Source organism: Rasamsonia byssochlamydoides (genome assembly GCF_041956645.1).
Source record: "Rasamsonia byssochlamydoides strain NRRL 3658 unplaced genomic scaffold VTN77scaffold_18, whole genome shotgun sequence".
In the NCBI taxonomy this organism is placed as follows: domain Eukaryota; kingdom Fungi; phylum Ascomycota; class Eurotiomycetes; order Eurotiales; family Trichocomaceae; genus Rasamsonia; species Rasamsonia byssochlamydoides.
The window spans coordinates 293,072-307,503 of NW_027192401.1; the positions used below are offsets into that span (position 1 = coordinate 293,072).

The window sequence follows — 14,432 nt, forward strand, 5'->3', positions numbered from 1 at the left end:
ACTAATTAGGCTTAGTGATCATGCAGCTTTTCAAATTGGATTAGACGGTATTCAAAACTATATAAACTGAATATTCCCTCATAGATTCTGTAAATATCGTAGAAATTAGGTTCTTCTCATTACGATTAGGATAAACTGAGCTTCGCTCTTTCTGCATTAAATTCACCCGTTGACTGATTCTCATCTCAGCATCTCTCCTGGCGCAGAGACTCCTACGGAGAGGCTCTTATGGGGAGAAAGGATCAACGTAATCGATACAGCTCCCCGTCGCATTCGCCGGCAGGAAGAAGCCTGTGGTATTTGGATGCGCGACGCCCGCCGGGTCCGTGATGGTCAACAGAGCCTGACCGGGCCCGCCGCCGTTGGCCCAAATGAAGGTGACGGGCACCAGCTCGCCAGGGGCGAAGTCAATGATCACACTGCCGCCCTGGGTCTGGAGTGGCGCTCCCCAGCGCTGGGCCACGTAGTCGGCATTCGCGGCGGTGTAGTTCCGGTAGGCCTTCTCGCCGTGCCAGACGTATAAGGCGTTGTCGATTTCGTCGCTGGTGCTGAGGTTGTACGGTCCCGGTCCGGACTTCGGCCACATGTACCCTTGCATGACGACGGCGGCCTGGGCACAGTCGACCGTTATGGAGAGGCTGGGCAGCTGGCACTCGGTGCTGCTGGTCGAAGTCGAGTAGTCGACCGAATGGAAGTCAGAGACGCTCTGGAGGTAGCCGGTGTATTCGTAATCAGGGTTGTTAAAGTCCTGGGGATCAAAGCCCGGGTTGTTGCTGTTGTAGTCGGCGGAGCTGTAGTAGTAGTACCAGTTCAGGGCGAGTTGAAGACCAGCAGAGGTCGGCACGACCTCGATGACGGTAACGGTTTGTGTTGCAGGTGGACCGGTCGTGGTCGTTGTGACTGTGGTCGTCTGGGGGCAGACGACCGTGACATCCCTGTGGTTGTCAGTGATGAGCAAGAATACATGTACTGTCGATTACTCACACTACGGTTGTCGGGGTCGTGGTGACTTCCGTGGTTGAGGTGATTGTGCCTGGCGCCACAGTGGTCGTTTCGGTCGTGGTGAAGGTCTTTGCCGGCACAGACAGGCAGTTGCAGGCGGAAGAAATGATGGATCCCACGAGAGAGTCCAAGAAAATGGGTGTGGGTGTAGGGAGCGGAATCGATGGGAGAGACAGTGATGGAACGACATTTCGCGCTTGAAGAGAACCGACGACTGCTGATGGATATGTACTGTATATACTGCTGACGGTCAACGTTGTCGCTCCAGAGATGCAGCTGACGGTTGAAATGGACGTTTGGGTGACAGTCGTAGTCGTAGTCTGACCTGGTCAGTAAAATGCAGGTTCTTGAGCTCGGGATCGACCACATACCGGTCTCTCAGTCAGAGTGGTGGTGCTTTCCACCTCCTGTTGATTTTTGATTAGTTTGAAGTCCTGAAGTCAGCTGGCGCGTTCGCTTACAGTGGTGCTTTCCACAGTCGATGTCTCTGTCACGGGGGAGGCCGTGACAGTGCTCGTGAGAGTGACCGTGTGTTCACTGGCCGTGACGGTCGTGGACTCGGTGACAGTTGATGTACTCAGGTAGCTGCTGCAGAATGGCGTTACAAGAGGGTAGACCTGCAACTCCGACAGGAGCACATCCAAGCAAGAGCAAGAATTGGTGAGTCCAAGACCCGTTGGTGAAGCGGCAGCTGTGGCGGCAGCCACAAGGGCGGCGGAGAGAGCGTATCTGGCCATGTTCTTGTTGATAGGAGAGAGCAGCTCGATTTTCCAGATGAGCAGTCAAGAGTCATGATGCTTAAATAGTTGACAAGACTCGACCAGCTCCAGCTTCAAGCCGTTCAGTTAGTCAATCACACCAGTCTCTGCTTGTCAGTCCTTCAATTCTGATATTGGCTGAATTGTTGCTTTGTCTTAAAATGATCGACTCAAAGTGAGTACCATGGCTAGCTGAAGGTGTCGACAGCTTGCATTAACTCTTCATCCCGAGTACTCCGAAGTACAGATGCGGATCTGGACATGGAGAGCTGCAGGGCAAGGATAGACTGACAAATACCGAGATTTCAGTATGCATGAAAGCCAACAGGAAAAGTGCTATTGATTTGGCAGTCAGGGACACTGGGCCTGTTGCAATGCGTGAGCTGTCTCCAAACTGATTAAATTGGCATTGGCGTCTTGATCAGGATACGTTCTTGAATGAAGTGCTTCAGCTGCATGATTAGGTTGAAGTCACGCATTCGTGTGCTGTTCTGTTCGCATACTCTTTTTTAGGGCTCTCGATCAAGGCAGCTCAGCCTACACTATACTATAGTGACACCACAATCGAATTGAATTGAGTCTTTGTTGTTGATACTTTCCGCTTGTTCGTATGAACTTTTTTTTCTTTTCTTTCTTTTGTTGGGCACTAGTCCTTGAGTGACAGCACTACATATCCTGACTAGCAAAAGCTACTAAGAGAGTATAAATTTCAAGTTGGCACCACAGAATATACTCATCTGTGTGGAGGACTCGAATGTATAGAGACCTAGATGCAAACATGATGCTGTCTTGTGCTCTGCTTTCTATCCGAAGCCCTAATTTATAGACAGGGCTAGTGGTTAATCTGCCGGTTGCCGTATATGGAAGCAGTTACTCCAAACTGGGAAGGACGGACATTTGGAAACGAGATCGACGCACGTGGCTAGCTGAAGAGGGCCTTTGCTGAGATGATTCGGCTGCATAGCATTGCTGTTTCGAGGTTTCTATACTGACTGGTCCTGAGAACCGAATTCTATGAATTGAACAACAAGCTTGGTGTCCAGAGTACAATTCAGCTTCTGAGGATATTATTTTTACTATCACGATTTTTTTTCCTATATTAATGGATTGTTTTAAGGTTCAGTCCATGGTCTGGTGACTCTGGTCCTGTCCTAGGAAATTACCGAATTTCAATCAGTCCCGGGGTACGCAGTATCCTAACCCGGCACATGACTTGACCAGTTTCCTCCCAGGTCTAGAGTGCTGATGCGTTGGCGACTTGTTTTTAGGGCATCTATCTTTAACCAGGGGTTACCAGCCAATGCAAGGTTGCGGCTACATCGGGAGTGATCCGGACCATTCGATTGTTTAAGGCTGCAATTCTGCTGCGGAGGTCACTGTTTCCGAGAAACCATGGTTCATAGATTTGCTTTTTTTTGATGACACGAATCGTTGTTGTAGCGAGGCCCACGGGTTACCTTTGGACAATGTCTAGTAATAAATGGCACCGATTCCCCCGTTTGCGAGAGACACTCGGCAGCAATTGAAGAAACTAGACAGTTGCATCGAATTAGAAGTTCTTTGGTATGTATGCAGCTAGGTGTAGATGAGGGTCTACTTTTGCAATATAAAAGTGCAGTGGCTTCAGAAACACTGCCATTGATTGGGAATTGCTCAACGAAGAGAAAGGGAGATAGTATAGTGCATACTGATTCTAGAAACTCGGGACAATAGTTAATAGTCTTGGTTGCAGTATTGGAATACTTGTCTCTAACTAGGCCATCTAAGCAGTATCCTTTGTATAGTAATTATCTAGCATAAGTATGATGTCAGTGTCTTGTAAATTTAAGGACCTTTAATTGATACTTTAGAAGAGCTTCACAGTACATCCGTAAGTGATCGCAAACTTAATTCTCTGAGCTTGTGGTTGTGGACCGTCCATGCTATAAGACCGTCGGTTGTCTATTTACGTACGTTGGAAAATGCCCAGTGTTGCGTCCTGCAGAAGCTATATACCCTATTCTCTTGACTGTGGAACTTGAAAAGGAAGGACTATTATGAAAGCAAAAGCAAGTGGACAGTAAATATGAAAAGGGAAAATGCTGCGAGTGTAATAGAATTGTCAAGACAAATATATAAGAAACTGCTCTAGAAGAGGAGCAGTTGCTAAATTTATTGCTTTTTCAGAACTATAATTTCAGGGAGAAGAAAACCAAGCTCAGCATTAAAACCTAAAGGAGAGAAAAGAAAAATCTTTTAACAATAACACGCTCCATGGACGCAAGCTATAGAGTTGGGATAAATAAATCGGTGGGAGGTTAGACTAAGGTCACATAATCTTGCCTAAATTTCCTGGTGACCAAACTGAAAAGTGGTGAGCCTTGTCAGCGTCGTTTCCTGGAACTGTGGAGGGTGGTATTTTAAATGAAGTGATTACAACTTAGCTGTCGAAAAGGCAACTGGACAAGTAGACTTGGTTGGTAGAACGTAGGGGTGACTTCAGAAGAAGAATGGATTGCTTCTTTTTGGGAAGTCCTGAAGGGAGGGTTTCCATATACTAGTCATAGCCTCACTTAATGTGAACGCCTTTGACTAGAAGTCTATATATAACCTTCTGTGACAGTGATATGGTTACAGGTAGTGAAACACTGTTCCAGAGCTCTGTCAAAGGAGCATTCTGCTGGCGTGTAGCAGGCGGTGAGGTGTCTGGTGAATTTCCAAATCAGGTAATATCAGAGAACAGTGAATGCGTGGGCGACTCTCGGGTGAATGGCACTAGTCAGGTGCGTATAAGAAAACTCTCACGCAGGCTGCAGACTGAGGAAAATCAACAACGCCTCTGTCTCCCTTGGGTACGACTCCCTTCCACCGTTTCACGATTTTCCACGATTTTCACCGATTCCCATCGATCTTTCGCGGATTTTCATTGGTCGAACAAGAAAGGAACATTTGCTGACTGGAATATGGTGCAAACCCACAAAGTCGAAAGCGGGCGTGCGCCAACTCATTTTTCGACGAGATTTCTTGATTTTTCAAGAGGACAGCTCCGCGAATATCAACCTCGGGGATCTTGCCGTGCCTGCCCCACCTCGCGCAATCGGCTTGGAGCCCCGGTTCAACGTATCCCCGCACGAGGATCCCCTCCTTGCTGCTGATTATTCAGCCTTCTCGACCCCTTCTTTGACATTCTTTAAATAACAGAGGTGGCATTCTGAACCTCACATGCATCACCTTCGCGCCGTTGGCAGGTCAATTAGATATCTGAGTCGAGCCAGCCCATTCAGAATCTCCCCTGCAGTACACACCTTTATTGATCGCAGTGTACTTACCCCATCTGTGCAGCACGCGTTTCTCGGACGCACCATGGCTTCTGCAGTGGCGAAACGCCTTGAAGGCAAGACGATCGTGATTACTGGTGCATCCTCTGGAATTGGCTACAGCACGGCCAAGGAGTTCGCTCGCAGCTCGCCGAAGAACCTTAAGCTGATCGTGACTGCCAGACGCGTGGACAGGCTTGAGCAGCTGGCCAAGGAGATCAAAGAAGAAGTTGGAGATGGCGTCAAGGTGCTGCCTGTGAAGTTGGATGTGTCCAACCCAGAGGAGGTGAAGAACTTCGTGCCCTCTTTGCCGGCTGAATTCCAGGACATTCACGTGCTCGTGAACAATGCGTGAGTCTGACCCTTGGATTACGATGCCCCCTTCCGGTGAACTCTCGTGCTGATGACAAGCAGTGGACTGGTTAAGGGTGTTGCCCAAGCTCCAGACATCAACCCGGAAGACATTGACATTATGTTCTCCACCAATGTCACCGGTTTGATCAACATGACCCAGGCCATCCTCCCGATTTTCAAGAAGAGAGACGAGGGCGGTCGCGGAGACATCATCAACGTTGGCAGCATTGCGGGCCGCGAAGCTTATCCAGGTGGCAGCATTTACTGCGCCACCAAGGCCGCTGTCCGGAGCTTCACTGATGCCTTGAGAAAGGAGCTCATCTCGACTCGCATCCGGGTCATCGAGATCGATCCTGGTCAGGTGGAAACTGTACGGGCATTCTCTTTGCTAGAGTCGTTTCCCTGTGCCAGTTTGACTGACTGCCTTTCGCTTTCATGCAGGAATTCTCTATCGTTCGATACTACGGAGACAAGGCCAAAGCCGATGCCGTTTACGCGTACGCTCCCCCTATAACCATCAACCATGCCTAGAACTTGCACTGATATTTGGACTAGTGGTTGCGAACCTCTTACACCGGACGACGTTGCTGAGGTTATTGTCTTTGCGGCGAGCCGTAGGGAGAATGTTGTCATTGCTGATACCCTGATCTTCCCAAGTCACCAGGTAAGATGAATCTCTAAGTCGTTGAACCTCAAAAGCATCAACATATGATTTTGGGGTTTGACTGTCCTATCGGACGACTTTGACTGACGACCGCGTCCAGGGATCGCCTGGTCTCATTCACCGCAAGACGACTTAGGCCGAATGGCCCTGAGAGTCACCGACGTGCTGCACATGTCACACGTCTCGGTCAGGACTCCATAGCGACCGATTTCACGACTTAATGAGGAATCTGAAGGACTGATGGTGGTACCCTTTCCATGTCAATTGTCGACCGTACATTCAACCAACATTATGGAACATAGAATACGGCATACATACATACATACATAGGATACGGAGCATATGAGATACCACGTTAAAATAATAAATGACGAGTCTTATTATTGCCTTTCCAGTCCCGTCCCACAGCTTGGCTTCCGATAGACAAGTCTCCTAGCGGCCAATAGTCTCAGCCCCAACGGGTTTTCCCCACCACCAATAGATCGGGGTTGAGGAATATTCTGGATCATCACCTGATCCGTGCAGGCCGAGGACTCCCGACGGTGAGAATTGAGATTCTTCATGGAGTCCTGTCCTGGAGTGAGTACGGAGTAGTCCCCTGGACTCTGCAGGAAGAAAAAGGGGTTCGGACCCCAACAGTTATCTATTATTACTCCGTACAAGGGTGTTAAAATGTCCAATTGAACCTTGACTGGCAATTGATGGTTGCACCGAGGTTGGAACCAGTATATGTCAGGTACGGCTGGCGTAATTAACTCAAGGTCGGAGTACCCCGTACCTACGCTAGCTAATACAAATGGTCCGGGGTCTGTCTCCCCCTTGTGGTTTGAAATTTCCAATAATTACCTAAACTATGGAGATTTCCAGCCCTTGTAAGGGAATTGCAAAACCAAGGGGCAGACCATCTCCAGGGCTGGAAATGGGTTATTCCTAATCAAGCTAGTGAAGTTGAAGCCAGCCTCACTCCAAGGTAGGCTATGAGTAAGATACCAGGCCTACGGAGTAATTGGCTAAAAATTGGTCGAAAAAGGGGCCCTAAATTGATACATGCTGTATGAATTTTTCATTTCAATTTTCAATGTAACAAACCCAAATCCCATTAGCTAGTAGGTTTATCTAGAAGCTATGAGGCAGTTCAGAACGAAGAGACTCAGCTGGGGGAGAAAGAAGCTATCTACGAGGTCCAGCGAGATATCTCACGGATTCTGCCGGCCATATGCCTCACCGCCTAGTGCACCGCCTAGTTCGGACCGTCACATTCAATACCTCTTTTTTTTTTTTGGAAATGAGACGACCCCAGTCCGACAACAGGGATAGATATCAACTTTTAGTGTAACCTTTCACAAACCCTGATGAAACATGGCACACACATGGCATGGTCTTGGTCTATTATTGTCATCATCATCGTTGTCATTATTATCAGTATCAGTAATTACATGCAGAAGTAAGGCGTATATTATTCAAAGAAAGAAAGGAAAAAGAAGATGCAACCTTTTCTTTTTTATTTATCCATGGATCCCAATCAGTACTAGATCGTTGATACAGCGTTTTTGCCCTTTGTTTCCTACAGAAAGAAATCTGATAATAATGACAAATCATATTTACAAATAGTGATGGGAACTGACAGAAGTTTACCTATCTATCGGGTACCTACTACCTGGACAATGAAGTGGTAATCTGTTTACCACTGTACTTATCTTATCTTTTATATCCTCTTGATATTGGGTCTAAAAGCTTATTTAGAAGCCTTTAAGTCTAAAAATATTAAAAATGGTTTTACAGTAATTGGTTTAATACTATTTAATTCAGAATAGGTCCTTCTATAGCTTAATATACAGCTTAAGACTCTTATACTACTTAGAAGCTGGTCTAGGGGTCTGCAGGCCAATTAGGTACCAGAGATACTACATAATATTGTTAAATTACAGCATTAAGCAATAGTAATTAAGGCCTTACTAAAATGATATACCCAGAGCCCTCCAAGCCTTATAAATGGTGCATTAGACCAGCTTATCAAGGGCTGTTAATTAATTATGAATAGTACTATGATTCTTACAAAAGAATTATGATTTACATACTATAAATAAAAAGTAAAGGCAGAAGCACAGCCAATTAATCAATTAACTATCTCATATATGAGGTCTTTCAGTTCAGGAAGCTCAGGATCTTATACAGAGTTAAATTCTAAATTAAGAGTAGGTGCTAGAGTCTATAAGTGCTCTAGCTAGGGAGGTAGCTTCTCTGCCTCATAGGCGCGCCCTGTCGAGGTGCAGCAACTATAATATTATCAGGCATAAGAGAACTTAATGCCCTAATTGCTCTAATTCTTAATTTTTTATAATTAATTACTGTTTTGGGTAGATAATGAAGCTTCAATTTCTATATAAAAGACGCGGATGCGAAGGAGTATATGGCCATACGTCATATGCCGGCAAAATGAAGCTGCTTCACACACCTCAGGACTTCCAAGGTTCATCTACAGCAGAGTAGCATTAGCGGTTGCCCAGGCTTCTAATTCCTCAATCCATCCTCACTCCTCTCTTTCTCATCCACTCTTGTCAAACCGTCAACGCTCTATGCTCTGCCAAAGATGGCTAGTCCACGCGAAGAAGAAGGCGAGGATGAAGTCCCAGATGGCATGGTGTCTAGCTTCTTCAGCAGCCAAAGCGACCTAAGTACTATCCCAGCGGTGGTTGATGCACGCGCAGCTGAGGACAGAGTCGCGCGTTACCGTCTAAAGAATAACGACGATCGAACTAAACAAGTTTTGTCGAGTTTTCTACAATTCCTGCAGGCTGAGGGAAGACAGGTGCTGGCCGACTTCATTGCGAATACTGTTGATGATAGGGTACTATTTAGCCTCTATAAGCATCTGCTTACATCTATCTTGGTCCCAAGTAAGGTCAACTATCTTTAATGCTTTTTGCTACTGAACTATACCTGAGTTCTGACTTGTCCATCTCTACAAAGTGAAAGCCAGATCCGCTACGCCTACTGTCACACCTTCCCCGTTTGATGATAACGACGATGCGGTTAAACAGATCGCGGCTTCAATGGATGAGTCACCCAGCCGAAAGAGTCAAGCCCAGCTTGAGAAACTGTGTCTTCACCGCGACAATTTTCGATGTATGGTGACTGGTATCGTTGACGTGGACTCAAAAGGAATGAGGGCGTCTCTAGCAGGGATTTCAGGCCCAACACAACTTTCCCACATACTCCCTTTGTCGATTGGCCGGTGGGATAATAATAAGCAGGTTTGTCAACACTCCTTTGCATTCCTATAAATTGCTGACATGGTCCAGGACCACGCTGTCTCTCAGGTATGGGCAACATTGACCAAATGTTTCCCTCGTATCGAGCTTGGTCCGAGCGATATTAACCATCCCACAAATCTGATGACACTCTATGATACTGTCCACAGCGCTTTCGGCAAGTTTACCCTAGCTTTTGAGCCGACTTCGAGTTCGCCATTTGTATGTCCTTCCCGTTTCAACTTAGCGGTATAACGTACTAACTTTGATAGGACGAATCAAATGAGTACAAAGTCCTCACTTTTGGCCGCAAGTACCCGACGGTCCTCGATATACATTTGCCTCAGCCAAACGCTCATGGCGATCGCATTGTGAAGTTTGAAAAATACGCTGATGTCGACCTTCCTAGCCCTGTCCTTCTTCAAATACATGCGGCACTAGCAAACATATTGCATGCTTCCGGCACGGCCGAATACATCGACAAGGTCATGGAGGAGAGGGAGGAGATCCAATGCCTTGCTAGCAATGGCAGTACCAACATACAGAGGCTCCTTTTTGCGTTCTAGATCGCTTATCTGGATGATGGTCATCTTGAACCCGGATCCAGAATTAAAACGTATTAGATATTCATGTATACGTAATCCATGGAGAAACGAAACTACTTCTAAACGCCTACCTAGGCATCTGCATTTTCTCCCCCTCTAGAGATTAATAGGCACAAATGTTGACCCTCTGAATTCCTGAATCAGATCATCCAACAGGTCCCTTGCGTACTCCATACCTACACTGATCTGCATAATTAACGAGTGATGGTTGGTGGTGATCATTAAAGTAGATATAGACATTGAAAAGGGACAGAAAGCCGTGATCTCCTCCGCCCATTGATATATGAGATTAGGGGGTGTGATAATGAGAGTTGACTTTGGCCTGGAAGGACTTGGGCTTAGTGATGTCGTTCTCGATGATCTGCTGTGATTAGATATTAGCATGGATTGTTTTCAGAAAGGCGTGTATGGAGAGTACTGTGGCAGGCTGCCACAGCAGCTCCAGGTCCTTTCCAGCAAGGATGACATGGTGTCCCATCGATAACATCCGTTTGATAAACGGCTGGGCTTCCAGCAGATCGCGCATTGGATGCAAGTAATAGCGCCGCTGTGCATCTTACAGGTCTATTAGCAGCAGAAGACTATAAGATTTAAAAAAGCATCAAGCACATTACTTATTAACCTGGCCTCCCCTAAAGAAGCCAGCCTATTAATTGATAAGGGACTCTTCTTTAAGAATGAGCTTAAGCTGGTTAAGGTCTTTGACCCAAACTACTTAATAATATATTGCTATAATTGCCAAGGATATAGATATACTGTATATAACTGCCAGGCAAAGGCTAAATGCAGCTGGTATGCAGCCATAGGGCATAGCTACTAATAGTGCCCAGTATAGGGTTAGGCTGCTCCAGCCGATCAAGAGCGCCCAAACCCCGCCGTTCTCAGCGTAGGAGGGGGGTAATGTCACGGGCTAGAGCCCGTAGGGAGACTCGGGCCTGAGCCCTCGTGGTCAGAATCAAGTTGGATTCCAGTTACAACCTACATTCTATCTGGATTCTGCCTACATTCCACCTGGATTCCAGTTACCCCTTTTGCACTACTACAATGCCCCGGATTCCCATCTTCTGATTGGCTCTTGCTCGCAAGCAAGGCAGCTTATATACTATGTATACCGCGCAACTTCCCTTCGATCTTCCTTTCTTTTCTCTCTCATCGAGACGTTCTGTAGGCTACTCTAGTTATTAGGTAGCAATACGAGCGGTTAGGCCCGTCACACAACTCAATCTCATCAGCCAGAAGCTATAAGGCAGTATTATACAAGAAGACTAGGTTGGGGAGAAGAGAAAGAAGGATCAAGTCTCTGCCCACAAAGACATGAAGCTCTATCAAGGTGACAACAATCAAACAGAACAATTATGACAAACAGGGCAAACTATAGCAGCCAACAAGGCAAACGACAGTTAGATAGCAACCAATCAGAAGCGGGCCGTCACACTATGACTTGTCATATAGAGACTCATAATTATGAGTGCGAGCTCATTTTATTTAGGACTCAGTTTTGGCATGAGTGAATATAAATTTATGGGGCTCGGCTTGATGATAAGTCTGAGTACCCAAAGGTCGGTTCAATCCCGGCTCATGGCAACCCTAATTCTACATATAGTGACTCCTTGGTTGCATGTTGCTAAACAACTGGTATAAGAAGCAGGGAAGGATAGGGGAGAACCAAGTGAGTATAAATGACTTTAGGTGAGCGAACCACCTCGAGTGGGTGATCTATCACCCAGCTCACCCTATTAAAGCGGCAGTGTCCAAGTGAGGAAGGAGAGAACTTCACGCAGATTTTTGGACGATATTTTGACCTACCTAGATGGGTAGGCACTGCAGGAGCCGTACCGTGGTCGATGGTTGGTTTGGCCAGCCGTCATGGCGCTGATGCTTGACAACATGCGACCAGACTTAGCAGCAACAATGTACGGAGCGGTTAGACACAAATTTAACTCTTCTACTGAGCACATCCTTTATGAGGGGTTTTCTCTGTTTTCATTCTGTGTCGAGGGCAACAGGCGTACCAGACAAACAGCAGGTACGGAACCATGGCGCGCGTAAGAGTGTGAACAGGCGAGCCTGCCCAGTCCGAGTTAGTGTCTTGGCATAATGCTCCTTTGGGAAGGCGCTAGTCCTGAGGTCGTTAGTGAGCATCGCCGGGCGGGTCCATCACCGGCGCTGAGTGGATCTCCAGATTCTTTGAGGACGGCAATCCGTGGGCTGCCAACAACGGTGTGCAGTCTGCAGCTGCAGATACAGATTTGGATTTGCAGGTTGAAGTTGGCTGGCAGACCAGGGACCGAGTCAGATATCCAGAACCAAGACCATTGATCAGGTTGTTATCCAGCGTTCTGTGGTTCGATCTGTAGACTGCCTGTTCGTTGGGCGTTGCCCCCGATTGATTACCTTAGCGCTGGTGTTTGTCTGCCGCAGCGCGCGTGTCAAGTTCCTCTGCTCTTAGTGACTGACCGCCCATCCATCCATCCATCAATCTTCCTTTCCACCCATCCATCGAGTCTTGACGGAACAGACTGCTTGCTGGTCCCCCACGCACATCGTTCCCCTTATCCCCTGGATTCGTTTCGGGTGCACCCCTCCCTCAGGCCTGCCAGTTCAACCCCGTCCATCTGACTGCAAGAACCTCCTTGAAATCCAAATCTCTCTTTACTTGCAGTGAAGAGTAGAAAAGGGGCGTGCAAAGATCTTGACTATTGACTGCATTTTCCATCTCCAACTCGGCCCATCCGCTGTCCAGACCCCTCGCTTGGCCTCGCAGACTGTGTGGTCCCCCTGAGCCCGGTGGGATTCGCTAAACTCGGCGCGGTTACTACTTAGGTTACTGCTACTTAACTGTGTGGAACGGGCTTGCTGGCTCTGGTGTTCCGCGTCGTTGGTAGGCTCCCCCGACCACAGAGACCTGCAGACTCGCAGCTTCTTCGAGTCTCGACCGCCATCAACTGCATCCTGGGGATAGCTGGCACCCGGTCTCCGATTCAAATCAAAAAGACAAAGACAGACCAGACAGAGGTCATCACAGAACTGCCTCAATGGCTTCCAAGGTAAGCTGACAGCGCTGACAGCCCGACCGACCGCCGGGGGTGACCCCCTGCGCCAGCAAGGCCGCTCAACCCGATCGATACGGAGAGAAAAAGCTGACCCCCCTTCGCTACTCTAGTTTCTGCGAGAATATAAGCTGGTGGTTGTCGGTGGAGGTGGTGTCGGAAAATCATGCTTGACGATTCAATTGATTCAGAGCCATTTCGTGGATGAATATGACCCAACGATTGAAGGTGGGCAACTCACACCGCTGTTACAGTGTTCATCAGCTCATTCTTTCTCTCTCGCGCAGACTCATATCGCAAGCAGTGCGTCATTGACGATGAGGTCGCTCTGTTGGACGTTCTGGATACCGCCGGCCAGGAGGAGTACTCGGCGATGCGAGAACAGTACATGCGGACAGGCGAAGGCTTCTTACTGGTCTACTCGATCACCTCGCGCCAGTCATTCGAGGAAATCATGACCTTCCAACAGCAGATTTTGCGAGTGAAGGACAAGGATTACTTCCCCATCATTGTTGTGGGCAACAAGTGCGACTTGGAGAAGGATAGAGTGGTTTCGCAAGAGGGTATGCTCGGTGCTCTCTTATCATCACGGGTACACCATTGTAGTCATCTTACTAACTGAGCATTTTTCCAACAGAGGGTGAGGCTTTGGCTCGACAGTTCGGCTGCAAATTCATCGAGACTTCCGCGAAGTCACGCATCAATGTCGAGAACGCTTTTTACGACCTAGTTCGTGAGATCCGCAGGTACAACAAGGAAATGTCCTCTCCGTCCGGTGCGGGTGCAGCTGGCTCTCGCGCGCCCGAGGGCAAGCTCGAGGTCAATGAACCTGGCGAAAGTGCTGGCTGCTGCGGCGGTTGCGTTATTATGTAAACTTCAGACCGACCCATCACCTACAAAAACAGACACCATTATACCTAATGGCGCGACCGAGACGGGCACGTCGTTGACGCATTTGATGGCACCTTTGAGTCGGGCGTATATAAGGCTATGACCGGATGAAAGGCTTGCCCGTCCTGTTAACACCAGCCCACGATTTTCTAGTTATGCTTCTCGTTTCTCTCCGGATCGGTCACAAAATTATCCTCGTCCTGTACTATTCTGAAGAACCGGGATGACAAGCTTTTGCCTTTTTTTTTCTGCATCATCCTGCGGGTACGTGCCCAACAACCCTACCTGCGGCGTTTTCCTTTTCCCTCTGTCCTACATAGTTTTTGCCCTTTTATATTTTTTTCTCACTTGGGTGCGTTTTTGTTGGCATATCACCTTGAACATCTTTTATTTTTATTTATTTACTGTCACTTATATCCTCTTCGATATCCCTTTTGATTTTTTTTTGCCCCCTTTTCTTTTTCTTTTTATTCTTTTTTATTTTCTCTTTTCTTCTTTTATCTCTCTACGGTCTCTTTCCTGTCCTCTGCTCCTTTCAACGACGTCCATCAGCAATGCATA

At 47.5% G+C, this 14,432-nt stretch overlaps 5 protein-coding genes across 5 annotated transcripts; 3 read left to right on the forward strand and 2 right to left on the reverse strand.

Annotated features, from left to right (window-relative positions):
* Positions 1-226: 226 nt before the first annotated feature.
* VTN77DRAFT_2394 (uncharacterized protein) lies at positions 227-1,739 on the reverse strand (the record flags this gene model as incomplete). The annotated part of the gene is made up of 4 exons (XM_069418228.1): positions 227-935; positions 985-1,322; positions 1,374-1,409; positions 1,464-1,739. 4 exons carry the CDS (start codon positions 1,737-1,739, stop codon positions 227-229), a joined length of 1,359 nt encoding a protein of 452 aa, XP_069279292.1.
* A 3,363-nt stretch (positions 1,740-5,102) lies between these two features.
* On the forward strand, positions 5,103-6,210 carry VTN77DRAFT_2395 (uncharacterized protein; the record flags this gene model as incomplete). Its single annotated transcript, XM_069418229.1, has 5 exons — positions 5,103-5,407; positions 5,471-5,780; positions 5,852-5,907; positions 5,966-6,074; positions 6,175-6,210. The coding sequence occupies 5 exons, from the start codon at positions 5,103-5,105 to the stop codon at positions 6,208-6,210; spliced, it is 816 nt and encodes a 271-aa protein (XP_069279293.1).
* A 2,454-nt stretch (positions 6,211-8,664) lies between these two features.
* On the forward strand, positions 8,665-9,891 carry VTN77DRAFT_2396 (uncharacterized protein; the record flags this gene model as incomplete). Its single annotated transcript, XM_069418230.1, has 4 exons — positions 8,665-8,971; positions 9,045-9,328; positions 9,377-9,547; positions 9,598-9,891. 4 exons carry the CDS (start codon positions 8,665-8,667, stop codon positions 9,889-9,891), a joined length of 1,056 nt encoding a protein of 351 aa, XP_069279294.1.
* Positions 9,892-10,219: 328 nt separating this feature from the next.
* On the reverse strand, positions 10,220-10,456 carry VTN77DRAFT_2397 (uncharacterized protein; the record flags this gene model as incomplete). The annotated part of the gene is made up of 2 exons (XM_069418231.1): positions 10,220-10,294; positions 10,349-10,456. 2 exons carry the CDS (start codon positions 10,454-10,456, stop codon positions 10,220-10,222), a joined length of 183 nt encoding a protein of 60 aa, XP_069279295.1.
* A 2,509-nt stretch (positions 10,457-12,965) lies between these two features.
* VTN77DRAFT_2398 (uncharacterized protein) lies at positions 12,966-13,853 on the forward strand (the record flags this gene model as incomplete). Its single annotated transcript, XM_069418232.1, has 4 exons — positions 12,966-12,977; positions 13,094-13,208; positions 13,268-13,543; positions 13,618-13,853. 4 exons carry the CDS (start codon positions 12,966-12,968, stop codon positions 13,851-13,853), a joined length of 639 nt encoding a protein of 212 aa, XP_069279296.1.
* Between the last annotated feature and the right edge of the window lie 579 nt (positions 13,854-14,432).